The sequence below is a fragment of the Oncorhynchus keta genome, unplaced genomic scaffold (assembly GCF_023373465.1).
Source record: "Oncorhynchus keta strain PuntledgeMale-10-30-2019 unplaced genomic scaffold, Oket_V2 Un_scaffold_9739_pilon_pilon, whole genome shotgun sequence".
Taxonomy (NCBI): Eukaryota; Metazoa; Chordata; class Actinopteri; order Salmoniformes; family Salmonidae; genus Oncorhynchus; species Oncorhynchus keta.
Window position 1 is genome coordinate 1086405 of NW_026291018.1, and position 18146 is coordinate 1104550.

The window sequence follows — 18146 nt, forward strand, 5'->3', positions numbered from 1 at the left end:
TCATGCGGTCTATATAACACCTCCATCTGCCAGGATGCAGTGGTAAATAAAGGTCTTCATGTGGTGTATATAACACCTCCATCTGCCAGGATGCAGTGGTAAATACTAGTCATGGAGATGGTCACCCATCCTTTTGTATGCTGAATACCTGCCTGTATTATGAAAGATGGGAATTCAGCCTGTTACATAAGTGTTCCTCGAAACTAATGAAACCAGGCAACGCCTCGTGTGCCACTTCATGCCAAGAACGATTCAGAAATGACACCAGACTGGATTTTGAACTTGGCCGTCATGTTCATATCTGCCCGGGGTAGATCCTTGAGGGACGAGGCCTTAGAATGAGACGTATCTGCCTGGGGTAGATCCTTGAGGGACGAGGCCTTAGAATGAGACGTATCTGCCTGGGGTAGATCCATGAGGGACGAGGCCTTAGAATGAGACGTATCTGCCTGGGGTAGATCCATTTGGGACGAGGCCTTAGAATGAGACGTATCTGCCTGGGGTAGATCCATGAGGGACCAGGCCTTAGAATGAGACGTATCTGCCTGGGGTAGATCCATTTGGGACAAGGCCTTAGAATGAGACGTATCTGCCTGGGGTAGATCCATGAGGGACGAGGCCTTAGAATGAGACGTATCTGCCTGGGGTAGATCCATTTGGGACAAGGCCTTAGAATGAGACGTGTCTGCCTGGGGTAGATCCATGAGGGACAAGGCCTTAGAATGAGACGTATCTGCCTGGGGTAGATCCATGAGGGACCAGGCCTTAGAATGAGACGTATCTGCCTGGGGTAGATCCATGAGGGACCAGGCCTTAGAATGAGACGTATCTGCCGGGGGTAGATCCATGAGGGACCAGGCCTTAGAATGAGACGTATCTGCCTGGGGTAGATCCATGAGGGACGAGGCCTTAGAATGAGACGTATCTGCCTGGGGTCGATCCATGAGGGACCAGGCCTTAGAATGAGACGTATCTGCCTGGGGTAGATCCATGAGGGACAAGGCCTTAGAATGAGACGTGTCTGCCTGGGGTAGATCCATTTGGGACAAGGCCTTAGAATGAGACGTATCTGCCTGGGGTAGATCCATTTGGGACAAGGCCTTAGAATGAGACGTATCTGCCTGGGGTAGATCCATGAGGGACCAGGCCTTAGAATGAGACGTATCTGCCGGGGGTAGATCCATGAGGGACCAGGCCTTAGAATGAGACGTATCTGCCGGGGGTAGATCCATGAGGGACCAGGCCTTAGAATGAGACGTATCTGCCTGGGGTAGATCCATGAGGGACGAGGCCTTAGAATGAGACGTATCTGCCTGGGGTCGATCCATGAGGGACCAGGCCTTAGAATGAGACGTATCTGCCTGGGGTAGATCCATGAGGGACAAGGCCTTAGAATGAGACGTGTCTGCCTGGGGTAGATCCATTTGGGACAAGGCCTTAGAATGAGACGTATCTGCCTGGGGTAGATCCATTTGGGACAAGGCCTTAGAATGAGACGTGTCTGCCTGGGGTAGATCCATTTGGGACAAGGCCTTAGAATGAGACGTGTCTGCCTGGGGTAGATCCATTTGGGACAAGGCCTTAGAATGAGACGTATCTGCCTGGGGTAGATCCATGAGGGACAAGGCCTTAGAATGAGACGTATCTGCCTGGGGTAGATCCATTTGGGACAAGGCCTTAGAATGAGACGTGTCTGCCTGGGGTAGATCCATTTGGGACAAGGCCTTAGAATGAGACGTATCTGCCTGGGGTCGATCCATGAGGGACCAGGCCTTAGAATGAGACGTATCTGCCTGGGGTAGATCCATGAGGGACCAGGCCTTAGAATGAGACGTATCTGCCTGGGGTAGATCCATGAGGGACGAGGCCTTAGAATGAGACGTATCTGTCTATACCGACACCATAGAAATAGAATTACTAGAAATGCTATTAGTCAGACTCTAACCTGTCAATTAGTAGATAACCAGCTGTATTGCCCCTATAAAAACCTGTGATAGGAGCATTGCCAGCTCCATTTCCTGCATCCTGGCTGAGTCCAACAAGGTTCACACAAGGTGCTTAAAGTACATGAATTTGGCAGTCTGAAATTGAAGTACTGGAATACCTTGAAAATATGACATTTTCTCAAGTGGTCTTGCAAATTAATTTCCAGGCAGACTACCGAGTTTTATTTCCACCCCCGTCTTGTGCTCTGGTTGCCAGGTGAGCTCTCTCATTCCACCCACACTGGGCGGCAGGTAGCCTAGTGGTTAAGAGCGTTGGGCCAGTAACCGAAAGCTTGCAAGATCCCCAAGCTGACAAGGTTACACTCTGTTAGCCCCTGAACAAGGCAGTTAACCCACTGTTCCTAGGCCGTCATTGAAAATAAGAATTTGTTCTTAACTGACTTGCCTAGTTAAATAAAGGTAAAATGAACACTGCCACTTAGCCAGGCAGGTACAGAGCTGACTGATTAGACGCCACTAAACGTCACATAGCTCAAATGCCGGGGAAATGTAGATTCAACCCTGCCTGGCAAGATATTGACTGTTTTGCCAGATCCAACCAAGGATGTAGTGGAGGGTAACCAAACCAACCAGGGATGTAGTGGAGGGTAAACAATCCAACCAGGGATGTAGTGGAGGGTAAACAATCCAACCAGGGATATAGTGGAGGGTAACCAATCCAACCAGGGATGTAGTGGAGGGTAACCAATCCAACCAGGGATGTAGTGGAGGGTAACCAATCCAACCAGGGATGTAGTGGAGGGTAAACAATCCAACCAGGGATGTAGTGGAGGGTAAACAATCCAACCAGGGATGTAGTGGAGGGTAAACAATCCAACCAGGGATGTAGTGGAGGGTAAACAATCCAACCAGGGATGTAGTGGAGGGTAAACAATCCAACCAGGGATGTAGTGGAGGGTAACCAATCCAACCAGGGATGTAGTGGAGGGTAACCAATCCAACCAGGGATGTAGTGGAGGGTAACCAATCCAACCAGGGATGTAGTGGAGGGTAACCAATCCAACCAGGGATGTAGTGGAGGGTAAACAATCCAACCAGGGATGTAGTGGAGGGTAAACATCGTTTACGCACCTTTTTATTTGTGCAATAGTGTTTGATAACCTTTTTAAAAATGTCATTATCGGGAGAACGACTGGAATCATGAATGATTCATTATGCTCGTTATGTTTGCCTGCTCCCCCAGATTTGCCTTGTTAGCAGTGCATTCATTCACTACTCTGTCCAACGGGAAACACTACCCACGACATAGCATGGGCCGAGAGGTGAAATCAACTACCTCAGCCCAGACCTACAGTGGCACGTAGCGGAGAAACTCTGCTGACAGTGGAAATTATTTTAACATCCCTCAACTCCTGCCATGTCAACAGACACCTGCCAAACAACCCCTCCCTGCCTCTCAGAGAATGAGTGTACAACTGGTAAATAGTCGCTGATACTTCAGTCTAGCCTGCTATGTAGCGCAAGGGCTCTGGTTATTAGCTCGGTAGCTAGCCGGCTAGAAGGATGAAGTTAGAAGCTAACGTTGAACAGAGCCTGACCCCCAGCAGGAGTAGTTGACTGAAATGAACCTAGCTATAATCAAAAGATTGGCTACTATAAGTTGTCATAACAAAATAAATGTACTTTGTAGTGAGACGGTGGTGAGTCAGTGCTGTAATGAAGGAAAAAAAGGAGAGGCACAGAGAGAGGAAGCATTGACGCCAGCAGGGAGTGAAGTGGTTCCCCGAGAGAGTCTTTAATCTTATGAAACACTAACCTTCACTTCAGTCTATGTCATGGAAAGAGCTCGTTCCCCGAGAGAGTCTTTAATCTTATGAAACACTAACCTTCACTTCAGTCTATGTCATGGAAAGAGCTCATACCATTGCATTACTTCCTGTTAACCTCAGTGAGTACCATGTCATTTCCAGGTATAACTCCCCTAGGCATTGGTGACAGGTTTCATGATGATGATTTGGAAGCATTGCCACCCAGCTGACCTCATGGCTGTAGTTATTCTACAGATATTGTACCTTAAGGAAACATCAAGTGAAAAGCTGATGTGGCAATGACTGTGTACTGTATCATGTGCTGTATGTTACCGCCACTTCATCTGATTCCTTGATGTTTAGGAGAAGACAACTCCTATTGTCATAGTAACTCCAGACGTGACCGCTATCTCTGTGCAGACGATGTATGATGTTTTAATTTCTGAGTAATAGTGAAGGAATCAAACCACTGATGCCAGAGAGAAAAATAGAGAAAAAGTATGACAATGACCATAGGAGTTGGCAGGTGTTTGTGTGCATGTGAGTGACCTCTGCATAAAGGAAGCAGCCTTCAGCTAAATAAAGGTCTTCATGTGCTCTATATAACACCATCTGCCAGGATGCAGTGGTAAATAAAGTTCTTCATGCGGTCTATATAACACCTCGATCTGCCATGATGCAGTGGTAAATAAAGGTCTTCATGCGGTCTATATAACACCTCCATCTGCCAGGATGCAGTGGTAAATAAAGGTCTTCATGTGGTCTATATAACACCGCCATCTGCCAGGATGCAGTGGTAAATAAAGGTCTTCATGTGGTCTATATAACACCTCCATCTGCCAGGATGCAGTGGTAAATACTAGTCATGGAGATGGTCACCCATCCTTTTGTATGCTGAATACCTGCCTGTATTATGAAAGATGGGAATTCTGCCTGTTACATAAGTGTTCCTCGAAACTAATGAAACCAGGCAACGCCTCGTGTGCCACTTCATGCCAAGAACGATTCAGAAATGACACCAGACTGGATTTTGAACTTGGCCGTCATGTTCATATCTGCCCGGGGTAGATCCTTGAGGGACGAGGCCTTAGAATGAGACGTATCTGCCTGGGGTAGATCCTTGAGGGACGAGGCCTTAGAATGAGACGTATCTGCCTGGGGTAGATCCATGAGGGACGAGGCCTTAGAATGAGACGTATCTGCCTGGGGTAGATCCATTTGGGACGAGGCCTTAGAATGAGACGTATCTGCCTGGGGTAGATCCATGAGGGACCAGGCCTTAGAATGAGACGTATCTGCCTGGGGTAGATCCATTTGGGACAAGGCCTTAGAATGAGACGTATCTGCCTGGGGTAGATCCATGAGGGACGAGGCCTTAGAATGAGACGTATCTGCCTGGGGTAGATCCATTTGGGACAAGGCCTTAGAATGAGACGTGTCTGCCTGGGGTAGATCCATGAGGGACAAGGCCTTAGAATGAGACGTATCTGCCTGGGGTAGATCCATGAGGGACCAGGCCTTAGAATGAGACGTATCTGCCGGGGGTAGATCCATGAGGGACCAGGCCTTAGAATGAGACGTATCTGCCGGGGGTAGATCCATGAGGGACCAGGCCTTAGAATGAGACGTATCTGCCTGGGGTAGATCCATGAGGGACGAGGCCTTAGAATGAGACGTATCTGCCTGGGGTCGATCCATGAGGGACCAGGCCTTAGAATGAGACGTATCTGCCTGGGGTAGATCCATGAGGGACGAGGCCTTAGAATGAGACGTATCTGCCTGGGGTAGATCCATGAGGGACAAGGCCTTAGAATGAGACGTATCTGCCTGGGGTAGATCCATGAGGGTCAAGGCCTTAGAATGAGACGTGTCTGCCTGGGGTAGATCCATTTGGGACAAGGCCTTAGAATGAGACGTGTCTGCTTGGGGTAGATCCATGAGGGACAAGGCCTTAGAATGAGACGTATCTGCCTGGGGTAGATCCATTTGGGACAAGGCCTTAGAATGAGACGTGTCTGCCTGGGGTAGATCCATTTGGGACAAGGCCTTAGAATGAGACGTGTCTGCCCGGGGTAGATCCATTTGGGACAAGGCCTTAGAATGAGACGTATCTGCCTGGGGTAGATCCATGAGGGACAAGGCCTTAGAATGAGACGTATCTGCCTGGGGTAGATCCATTTGGGACAAGGCCTTAGAATGAGACGTGTCTGCCCGGGGTAGATCCATTTGGGACAAGGCCTTAGAATGAGACGTATCTGCCTGGGGTAGATCCATGAGGGACAAGGCCTTAGAATGAGACTTATCTGCCTGGGGTAGATCCATTTGGGACAAGGCCTTAGAATGAGACGTATCTGCCTGGGGTAGATCCATGAGGGACAAGGCCTTAGAATGAGACGTATCTGCCTGGGGTAGATCCATTTGGGACAAGGCCTTAGAATGAGACGTGTCTGCCTGGGGTAGATCCATTTGGGACAAGGCCTTAGAATGAGACGTATCTGCCTGGGGTCGATCCATGAGGGACCAGGCCTTAGAATGAGACGTATCTGCCTGGGGTAGATCCATGAGGGACGAGGCCTTAGAATGAGACGTATCTGCCTGGGGTAGATCCATGAGGGACAAGGCCTTAGAATGAGACGTATCTGCCTGGGGTAGATCCATGAGGGTCAAGGCCTTAGAATGAGACGTATCTGCCTGGGGTAGATCCATTTGGGACAAGGCCTTAGAATGAGACGTGTCTGCCTGGGGTAGATCCATTTGGGACAAGGCCTTAGAATGAGACGTGTCTGCTTGGGGTAGATCCATGAGGGACAAGGACTTAGAATGAGACGTATCTGCCTGGGGTAGATCCATTTGGGACAAGGCCTTAGAATGAGACGTGTCTGCCTGGGGTAGATCCATTTGGGACAAGGCCTTAGAATGAGACGTGTCTGCCCGGGGTAGATCCATTTGGGACAAGGCCTTAGAATGAGACGTATCTGCCTGGGGTAGATCCATGAGGGACAAGGCCTTAGAATGAGACGTATCTGCCTGGGGTAGATCCATTTGGGACAAGGCCTTAGAATGAGACGTATCTGCCTGGGGTAGATCCATGAGGGACAAGGCCTTAGAATGAGACGTATCTGCCTGGGGTAGATCCATTTGGGACAAGGCCTTAGAATGAGACGTGTCTGCCTGGGGTAGATCCATTTGGGACAAGGCCTAAGAATGAGACGTGTCTGCCCGGGGTAGATCCATTTGGGACAAGGCCTTAGAATGAGACGTATCTGCCTGGGGTAGATCCATGAGGGACAAGGCCTTAGAATGAGACGTATCTGCCTGGGGTATATCCATTTGGGACAAGGCCTTAGAATGAGACGTGTCTGCCTGGGGTAGATCCATTTGGGACAAGGCCTTAGAATGAGACGTATCTGCCTGGGGTCGATCCATGAGGGACCAGGCCTTAGAATGAGACGTATCTGCCTGGGGTAGATCCATGAGGGACAAGGCCTTAGAATGAGACGTATCTGCCTGGGGTATATCCATTTGGGACAAGGCCTTAGAATGAGACGTGTCTGCCTGGGGTAGATCCATTTGGGACAAGGCCTTAGAATGAGACGTATCTGCCTGGGGTCGATCCATGAGGGACCAGGCCTTAGAATGAGACGTATCTGCCTGGGGTAGATCCATGAGGGACCAGGCCTTAGAATGAGACGTGTCTGCCCGGGGTAGATCCATTTGGGACAAGGCCTTAGAATGAGACGTATCTGCCTGGGGTAGATCCATGAGGGACAAGGCCTTAGAATGAGACGTATCTGCCTGGGGTAGATCCATTTGGGACAAGGCCTTAGAATGAGACGTGTCTGCCCGGGGTAGATCCATTTGGGACAAGGCCTTAGAATGAGACGTATCTGCCTGGGGTAGATCCATGAGGGACAAGGCCTTAGAATGAGACGTATCTGCCTGGGGTAGATCCATTTGGGACAAGGCCTTAGAATGAGACGTATCTGCCTGGGGTAGATCCATGAGGGACAAGGCCTTAGAATGAGACGTATCTGCCTGGGGTAGATCCATTTGGGACAAGGCCTTAGAATGAGACGTGTCTGCCTGGGGTAGATCCATTTGGGACAAGGCCTTAGAATGAGACGTGTCTGCCCGGGGTAGATCCATTTGGGACAAGGCCTTAGAATGAGACGTATCTGCCTGGGGTAGATCCATGAGGGACAAGGCCTTAGAATGAGACGTATCTGCCTGGGGTATATCCATTTGGGACAAGGCCTTAGAATGAGACGTGTCTGCCTGGGGTAGATCCATTTGGGACAAGGCCTTAGAATGAGACGTATCTGCCTGGGGTCGATCCATGAGGGACCAGGCCTTAGAATGAGACGTATCTGCCTGGGGTAGATCCATGAGGGACCAGGCCTTAGAATGAGACGTATCTGCCTGGGGTAGATCCATGAGGGACGAGGCCTTAGAATGAGACGTATCTGTCTATACCGACACCATAGAAATAGAATTACTAGAAATGCTATTAGTCAGACTCTAACCTGTCAATTAGTAGATAACCAGCTGTATTGCCCCTATAAAAACCTGTGATAGGAGCATTGCCAGCTCCATTTCCTGCATCCTGGCTGAGTCCAACAAGGTTCACACAAGGTGCTTAAAGTACATGAATTTGGCAGTCTGAAATTGAAGTACTGGAATACCTTGAAAATATGACATTTTCTCAAGTGGTCTTGCAAATTAATTTCCAGGCAGACTACCGAGTTTTATTTCCACCCCCGTCTTGTGCTCTGGTTGCCAGGTGAGCTCTCTCATTCCACCCACACTGGGCGGCAGGTAGCCTACTGGTTAAGAGCGTTGGGCCAGTAACCGAAAGCTTGCAAGATCCCCAAGCTGACAAGGTTACACTCTGTTAGCCCCTGAACAAGGCAGTTAACCCACTGTTCCTAGGCCGTCATTGAAAATAAGAATTTGTTCTTAACTGACTTGCCTAGTTAAATAAAGGTAAAATGAACACTGCCTCTTAGCCAGGCAGGTACAGAGCTGACTGATTAGACGCCACTAAACGTCACATAGCTCAAATGCCGGGGAAATGTAGATTCAACCCTGCCTGGCAAGATATTGACTGTGTTTTGCCAGATCCAACCAGGGATGTAGTGGAGGGTAACCAATCCAACCAGGGATGTAGTGGAGGGTAAACAATCAAACCAGGGTTGTAGTGGAGGGTAAACAATCCAACCAGGGATGTAGTGGAGGGTAAACAATCCAACCAGGGATGTAGTGGAGGGTAACCAATCCAACCAGGGATGTAGTGGAGGGTAACCAATCCAACCAGGGATGTAGTGGAGGGTACCAATCCAACCAGGGATGTAGTGGAGGGTAACCAATCCAACCAGGGATGTAGTGGAGGGTAACCAATCCAACCAGGGATGTAGTGGAGGGTAACCAATCCAACCAGGGATGTAGTGGAGGGTAACCAATCCAACCAGGGATGTAGTGGAGGGTAACCAATCCAACCAGGGATGTAGTGGAGGGTAAACAATCCAACCAGGGATGTAGTGGAGGGTAAACAATCCAACCAGGGATGTAGTGGAGGGTAAACAATCCAACCAGGGATGTAGTGGAGGGTAAACAATCCAACCAGGGATGTAGTGGAGGGTAAACAATCCAACCAGGGATGTAGTGGAGGGTAAACAATCCAACCAGGGATGTAGTGGAGGGTAAACAATCCAACCAGGGATGTAGTGGGGGGTAAACAATCCAACCAGGGATGTAGTGGAGGGTAAACAATCCAACCAGGGATGTGGTGGAGGGTAAACAATCCAACCAGGGATGTAGTGGAGGGTAAACAATCCAACCAGAGATGTAGTGGAGGGTAAACAATCCAACCAGGGATGTAGTGGAGGGTAACCAATCCAACCAGGGATGTAGTGGAGGGTAAACAATCCAACCAGGGATGTAGTGGAGGGTAAACATCGTTTACGCACCTTTTTATTTGTGCAATAGTGTTTGATAACCTTTTTAAAAATGTCATTATCGGGAGAACGACTGGAATCATGAATGATTCATTATGCTCGTTATGTTCGCCTGCTCCCCCAGATTTGCCTTGTTAGCAGTGCATTCATTCACTACTCTGTCCAACGGGAAACACTACCCACGACATAGCATGGGCCGAGAGGTGAAATCAACTACCTCAGCCCAGACCTACAGTGGCACGTAGCGGAGAAACTCTGCTGACAGTGGAAATTATTTTAACATCCCTCAACTCCTGCCGTGTCAACAGACACCTGCCAAACAACCCCTCCCTGCCTCTCAGAGAATGAGTGTACAACTGGTAAATAGTCGCTGATACTTCAGTCTAGCCTGCTATGTAGCGCAAGGGCTCTGGTTATTAGCTCGGTAGCTAGCCGGCTAGAAGGATGAAGTTAGAAGCTAACGTTGAACAGAGCCTGACCCCCAGCAGGAGTAGTTGACTGAAATGAACCTAGCTATAATCAAAAGATTGGCTACTATAAGTTGTCATAACAAAATAAATGTACTTTGTAGTGAGACGGTGGTGAGTCAGTGCTGTAATGAAGGAAAAAAAGGAGAGGCACAGAGAGAGGAAGCATTGACGCCAGCAGGGAGTGAAGTGGTTCCCCGAGAGAGCTGACCTCATGGCTGTAGTTATTCTACAGATATTGTACCTTAAGGAAACATCAAGTGAAAAGCTGATGTGGCAATGACTGTGTACTGTATCATGTGCTGTATGTTACCGCCACTTCATCTGATTCCTTGATGTTTAGGAGAAGACAACTCCTATTGTCATAGTAACTCCAGACGTGACCGCTATCTCTGTGCAGACGATGTATGATGTTTTAATTTCTGAGTAATAGTGAAGGAATCAAACCACTGATGCCAGAGAGAAAAATAGAGAAAAAATATGACAATGACCATAGGAGTTGGCAGGTGTGTGTGCAAGCACGTGTTTGTGTGCATGTGAGTGACCTCTGCATAAAGGAAGCAGCCTTCAGCTAAATAAAGGTCTTCATGTGGTCTATATAACACCTCCATCTGCCAGGATGCAGTGGTAAATAAAGGTCTTCATGCGGTCTATATAACACCTCCATCTGCCAGGATGCAGTGGTAAATAAAGGTCTTCATGTGGTCTATATAACACCTCCATCTGCCAGGATGCAGTGGTAAATAAAGGTCTTCATGCGGTCTATATAACACCTCCATCTGCCAGGATGCAGTGGTAAATAAAGGTCTTCATGTGGTCTATATAACACCTCCATCTGCCAGGATGCAGTGGTAAATAAAGGTCTTCATGCGGTCTATATAACACCTCCATCTGCCAGGATGCAGTGGTAAATTAAGGTCTTCATGTGGTCTATATAACATCGCCATCTGCCAGGATGCAGTGGTAAATAAAGGTCTTCATGTGGTCTATATAACACCTCCATCTGCCAGGATGCAGTGGTAAATACTAGTCATGGAGATGGTCACCCATCCTTTTGTATGCTGCATACCTGCCTGTATTATGAAAGATGGGAATTCAGCCTGTTACACAAGTGTTCCTCGAAACTAATGAAACCAGGCAACGCCTGGTGTGCCACTTCATGCCAAGAACGATTCAGAAGTGACACCAGACTGGATTTTGAACTTGGCCGTCATGTTCATTGCGTTTCAGATCTTTATGAAAAGGATTCATGAAAGGTGTGAATACTGAGTTAATGTAAATTAGCTTAGTGAGTGTCGTGGTACTCTAACTATTCCAACTATTGTCACACCCATCCTAGATCTTCTAGTGATTCAGGTTAAGTTTTAAACTAGATGCTATATGTCTTTAAAACTGCGGGTATATTTGTAGGGCAAATCTAGAACTGTTACTTAGCCCGACAGTTATGTTGTTGTATCAATTGAATGAGTGAGATGATAAATGTATTGTGTGTGCCTTTCCCCTGTAGGACGTGACCGAGGTGGAGCAGGCAGAGGAGCAGGCGAAGCAGGAAGAACAGATACTCAAGTGAGTTCACCTTCGATACAGATATCAACTGGGCATTAAAACATCCTTCACCTTCAATACAGATATCAACTGGGCATTAAAACATCCTTCACCTTCGATACAGATATCATCTGGGCATTAAAACATCCTTCACCTTCGATACAGATATCAACTGGGCATTAAAACATCCTTCACCTTCGATACAGATATCAACTGGGCATTAAAACATCCTTCACCTTCGATACAGATATCAACTGGGCATTAAAACAGCCTTCACCTTCGATACAGATATCAACTGGGCATTAAAACATCCTTCACCTTCGATACAGATATCAACTGGGCATTAAAACATCCTTCACCTTCGATACAGATATCAACTGGGCATTAAAACAGCCTTCAGTACAGATATCAACTGGGCATTAAAACAGCCTTCACCTTCGATACAGATATCAACTGGGCATTAAAACATCCTTCACCTTCGATACAGATATCAACTGGGCATTAAAACATCCTTCACCTTCGATACAGATATCAACTGGGCATTAAGACATCCTTCACCTTCGATACAGATATCAACTGGGCATTAAAACATCCTTCACCTTCGATACAGATATCAACTGGGCATTAAAACATCCTTCACCTTCGATACAGATATCAACTGGGCATTAAGACATCCTTCACCTTCGATACAGATATCAACTGGGCATTAAAACAGCCTTCAGTACAGATATCAACTGGGCATTAAAACAGCCTTCAGTACAGATGGTTCAGTTGGTTGGAGCATTGTGCTGACAGACAAAGGTTGAGGGTTTGATTTTTGCTTGGGACATACAGTGCATATAGGTTTTAAATGTAGGTGTTTCAGCAAATACACTGAAATTCCAATTCTTCAATGCTTTTCAATGAGGACAATTTGGAACTGGAATTTGGTTTACTTTCAGTGGTCAGTTTAGGGTAAGTGGTTTATTTTAGTGTCAGCAGTTCACTTTAGGGTTAGTGGTTAAACTAGGGTCATTGGTTTAGTTTAGGGTCGTGGTTGGTGAGGGGGTTAGTATCCTGAGTTTAACCACTATGACCCATTTTCTTTCTTCCAACAGCTGATAAATATCTACAGATCAAGGGTTTGTTAGACCAATGTTTGCCCACTGCCTAAACACACTAGAGGTCAGAAGTCCAGGTGGATAACCTGTCCTATTTACATACTTCTAAACACACACACACACACACACACACACACACACACACACACGGTGGTGGAGGTCCAGACATAGAAATGTTGTCTTCCTTTGGTCCACCTGTTAGTGTTCCTTTTAAAAGTCACGACCTGTTGTCTGGAACCATATGTAAGGATAACCACGGGGATTGATAAGACTGTCCACCCACCACTGGTTTCTCATACACTATAGTGTACCTCTGTGTATGGACCACCCAGCTGAGCTAATGGCTGCAGAAATACTACCTCTGTCTTAAGGAAACAGCCTCCGGCTAAATAAAGAGCTGGTGTGTGACGATGAGCGTGTAATATATCTTGCTTCTGAACGTCGCTGCCACTTCATCTGATTCCTTAACATTTAGGAGAAGACAGCAACTCCTATGGACTGACCTCTGTGCAGATGATGTATGATGTTTTAATTTCTGAATAATAGTGAAGGAATCAAACCACTGATGCCAGAGAGAGAAATAATATGACAATGACCATAGGAGTTGCATGCGCGTGTTTGTGCGTCTTTTCTGGGTCGTATTTATTAGGGCACGTTAACGTTTTAAGACGTTTTGCAATGGGAAACAAAGATGTGCGTTTCTTACTGGACAGATCCAGGTGGTCCCTCACTGTCCCAGTCCTGTTTTGTGCGTAATGAACGCAGCCCTGTTTTTTTTCTACTTTCAGATGTAGTGGTGTGTTGTTGTGTTGTGCAGGAAACAGGAGCTGTCTAACCTGCTTCATGAGAAGAAGTACCTGAAGGCTCTGGGCCTGGCCATCTCCCTGGACCAGCCACACACTGTGCTCAAAGTCATTAAAGGTATAATTCTGTCCACTCTCGCTTCTTCTATATCCTACTACACATCCACACACACACCGTGCTCCACGTCATCAAAGGTACATTTCTCTACCCTCTGTCTCTAGTCTCTCACATGTTTTCTCCACACTGTACATACAGCATGTTGATCTTCCAGATCTCCAGAAATAGCTGCTGGATTCCACATTGCTAATGTTGTCACTCACCTTCCACCCTGTCACTACCTATTATCCTACTGTTTCCTCTGTAGTACTCCCTCAGTCCTCCAGGCACTAGTGTAGACTAGACCTGTGGGAACTCTACATAACGAGGACTACTTAGAGCAACATTACTCAGTAACCAGTTCACTCTCTAAACCTCTCTGTCATTAAGTTAATGGATGACGTGACCTGCATACAGACAGGTCCACTGACAGTCTGACACCAAGGCCTTCGAGGCAAATAGACTAAATGGAGCAAATCACTCTACCCACATTCCAGGCCTTTATGTTCCCTACATTGACCTTCTTCTGAGCCAAAACATAGATAGTTGTGCATAGGTACACTTTGGTGTTTGTTTATCGAAACAAAGAAGATTGGAACATACTTGTTTTAGACATTCCTTGTATTGATCATGGATGAGAGAGACTGGGTGGTGTTCATTAGGGCAAAACGTTGCACAACAAGAATTATATTTCTTATTTTACAAGTTCCGATAGTACCAGCCTGTTTCGGACCGTTTACTTCCGTCTCACACTGTTTACTTCCGTCTCGGACCGTTTACTTCCGTCTCGTACCGTTTACTTCCGTCTCGTACCATTTACTTCCGTCTCGTACCATTTACTTCCGTCTTGTACCATTTACTTCCGTCTCGTACCGTTTACTTCCGTCTGGGACCGTTTACTTCCGTCTGGGACCGTTTACTTCCGTCTGGGACCGTTTACTTCCGTCTGGGACGTTTACTTCCGTCTGGGACCGTTTACTTCCGTCTGGGACCGTTTACTTCCGTCTGGGACCGTTTACTTCCGTCTGGGACCGTTTACTTCCGTCTGGGACCGTTTACTTCCGTCTCGGACCGTTTACTTCCGTCTGGGACCGTTTACTTCCGTCTCGGACCGTTTACTTCCGTCTGGGACCGTTTACTTCCGTCTCGCACCGTTTACTTTCGTTTACTTCCGCTGGGACCGTTTTTACTTCCGGACCGTTTACTTCCGCCTGGGACCGTTTACTTTTACTTCCGTCCGGACCGTTTACTTCCGGGACCGTTTACTTCCGTCTCGGACCGTTTACTTCCGTCTGGGACCGTTTACTTCCGTCTCGCACCGCACCGTTTACTTCCGTCTGGGACCGTTTACTTCCGTCTGGGACCGTTTACTTCCGTCTGGGACCGTTTACTTCCGTCTGGGACCGTTTACTTCCGTCTGGGACCGTTTACTTCCGTCTGGGACCGTTTACTTCCGTCTGGGACCGTTTACTTCCGTCTGGGACCGTTTACTTCCGTCTCGGACCGTTTACTTCCGTCTCGGACCGTTTACTTCCGTCTCGCACCGTTTACTTCCGTCTCGCACCGTTTACTTCCGTCTCGGACCGTTTACTTCCGTCTCGCACCGTTTACTTCCGTCTCGGACCGTTTACTTCCGTCTCGCACCGTTTACTTCCGTCTCGGACCGTTTACTTCCGTCTCGGACCGTTTACTTCCGTCTGGGACCGTTTACTTCCGTCTGGGACCGTTTACTTCCGTCTGGGACCGTTTACTTCCGTCTCGGACCGTTTACTTCCGTCTGGGACCGTTTACTTCCGTCTCGCACCGTTTACTTCCGTCTCGGACCGTTTACTTCCGTCTCGCACCGTTTACTTCCGTCTGGGACCGTTTACTTCCGTCTGGGACCGTTTACTTCCGTCTCGGACCGTTTACTTCCGTCTCGGACCGTTTACTTCCGTCTCGGACCGTTTACTTCCGTCTCGCACCGTTTACTTCCGTCTCCAAAACAACATGTCCTCTTAAAACTACTTAGAATTTCAATATGTTACACAGAATGTGTTCTAACAACATATACGTGTGTTAAAAATACTTATTTAGGACAAGTCAAGAACTGAAGGGTAATGGCTTTAAAAATGGCATATGTATATACACATTTTAAATTCATATGTAGTTAAAATGACTGCCTCGGCACTTCTAGTGTTAAAATCCATTAAAATAACTGTATAGGAGAGACTAGGGTTCCATGTTTGACCGTGAAGGATTGGTCAGAGGTCATTGTATTGGTATAACAATGGACCGTCATACTGACACTAGAGGGTCTAGCATGGGGTTGTAGATGGGATGGGTCACTTAGGTCATGATGATGCGTACTAGGCTGCATCCCAAATGGCACCCTATTTACTATCTAGTGCACTACTTTTGCTCACCATAGAGCTCTGGTCAAAAGTAATGCAGTTTGTAGGGAAAGTTGCAGTTATGTAAGTCTTTAATAGACTGGCCATTGAACTTAGGTCATGTATGGTGTGCCATGACCCTGGTTATGTGTGCCAGGATCATATGCTTCTATATCTGATGTGGGTTACTCTGTGTGTACTGTCTGTGAACTCGTGACTTTCCTGTGTGGCCTCTAGCGATCCGCCAGGGGGAAGATGGTGCTAAGCAGCTGGAGAAGACTGTGCTGAAGCTGCGTCAGGACCAGAAAGGTGAGGTCAGAAAGGATTGGGATATACTAAGCTGGCCAAAAAAAAAACACTGTTTTTACTACGTTGCAGAACATTCTGAAAACGTTTTGTGCTTGGTGGGTATCCAATATAGTGATGGAGCCACATGGTAATGGCCCGTGATAAAACTCTGTGTATGGTAATGGTCCGTGATAAAGCTCTGTGTATGGTAATGGTCCGTGATAAAGCTCTGTGTATGGTAATGGCCCGTGATAAAGCTCTGTGTATGGTAATGGCCCGTGATAAAGCTCTGTGTATGGTAATGGCCCGTGATAAAGCTCTGTGTATGGTAATGGCCCGTGATAAAGCTCTGTGTATGGTAATGGCCCGTGATAAAGCTCTGTGTATGGTAATGGCCCGTGATAAAGCTCTGTGTATGGTAATGGCCCGTGATAAAGCTCTGTGTATGGTAATGGCCCGTGATAAAGCTCTGTGTATGGTAATGGCCCGTGATAAAGCTCTGTGTATGGTAATGGCCCGTGATAAAGGTCTGTGTATGGTAATGGCCCGTGATAAAGGTCTGTGTATGGTAATGGCCCGTGATAAAGCTCTGTGTATGGTAATGGCCCGTGATAAAGCTCTGTGTATGGTAATGGCCCGTGATAAAGCTCTGTGTATGGTAATGGCCCGTGATAAAGCTCTGTGTATGGTAATGGCCCGTGATAAAGTTCTGGGTATGTTAATGGCCCGTGATAAAGCTCTGTGTATGGTAATGGCCCGTGATAAAGCTCTGTGTATGGTAATGGCCCGTGATAAAGGTCTGTGTATGGTAATGGCCCGTGATAAAGGTCTGTGTATGGTAATGGCCCGTGATAAAGGTCTGTGTATGGTAATGGCCCGTGATAAAGTTCGGGTATGTTAATGGTCCGTGATAAAGCTCTGTGTATGGTAATAGCCCGTGATAAAGCTCTGTGTATGGTAATGGCCCGTGATAAAGCTGTGTATGGTAATGGCCCGTGATAAAGCTCTGTGTATGGTAATGGCCCGTGATAAAGCTCTGTGTATGGTAATGGCCCGTGATAAAGGTCTGTGTATGGTAATGGCCCGTGATAAAGGTCTGTGTGAAGAGCTGCTCCAGTAATGGCCCGTGATAAAGGTCTGTGTATGGTAATGGCCCGTGATAAAGGTCTGATGTATGGTAAATGGAATCAAACCCCGTGATAAAGCTCTGTGTATGGTAATGGCCCGTGATAAAGGTCTGTGTATGGTAATGGCCCGTGATAAAGCTCTGTGTATGGTAATGGCCCGTGATAAAGGTCTGTGTATGGTAATGGCCCGTGATAATGGGTCTGTGTGTGGTAATGGCCCGTGATAAAGGTCTGTGTATGGTAATGGCCCGTGATAAAGGTCTGTGTATGTCTGTAATGGCCCGTGATAAAGCTCTGTGTATGGTAATGGCCCGTGATAAAGCTCTGTGTATGGTAATGGCCCGTGATAAAGCTCTGTGTATGGTAATGTGCCCGTGATAAAGGTCTGTGTATGGTAATGGCCCGTGATAAAGCTCTGTGTATGGTAATGGCCTGATGTGTGTGATAAAGCTCTGATCTGTGTATGGTAATGTGATAAAGCCGTGATAAAGGTCTGTGTATGGTAATGGCCCGTGATACAGCTCTGTGTATGGTAATGGCCCGTGATAAAGGTCTGTGTATGGTAATGGCCCGTGATAAAGCTCTGTGTATGGTAATGGCCCGTGATAAAGGTCTGTGTATGGTAATGGCCCGTGATAA

At 47.2% G+C, this 18146-nt stretch overlaps 1 protein-coding gene and 1 long non-coding RNA gene across 3 annotated transcripts in view; one reads left to right on the forward strand and one right to left on the reverse strand.

Moving 5' to 3' along the window:
* Positions 1 to 18146, forward strand: part of tbl3 (transducin beta like 3) — a 44238-nt gene that overhangs the window by 20783 nt on the left and 5309 nt on the right. The window contains exons 18-20 of the mRNA XM_052517717.1: positions 11683 to 11741; positions 13638 to 13741; positions 16330 to 16401. Coding sequence (XP_052373677.1) covers positions 11683 to 11741; positions 13638 to 13741; positions 16330 to 16401 — 235 coding nt within the window. The remainder of the gene's footprint in view (positions 1 to 11682; positions 11742 to 13637; positions 13742 to 16329; positions 16402 to 18146) is intronic.
* LOC127929661 (uncharacterized) lies at positions 11742 to 12477 on the reverse strand. Of its 2 annotated transcripts, none has more exons than XR_008135717.1 (4): positions 12279 to 12477; positions 12156 to 12237; positions 11875 to 12079; positions 11742 to 11833 (listed from the first exon to the last, which is right to left on the reverse strand). It is a non-coding gene; the product is annotated as an uncharacterized LOC127929661 (long non-coding RNA). The 2 variants fall into 2 exon arrangements; XR_008135718.1 differs by having other exon boundaries at positions 11752 to 11792.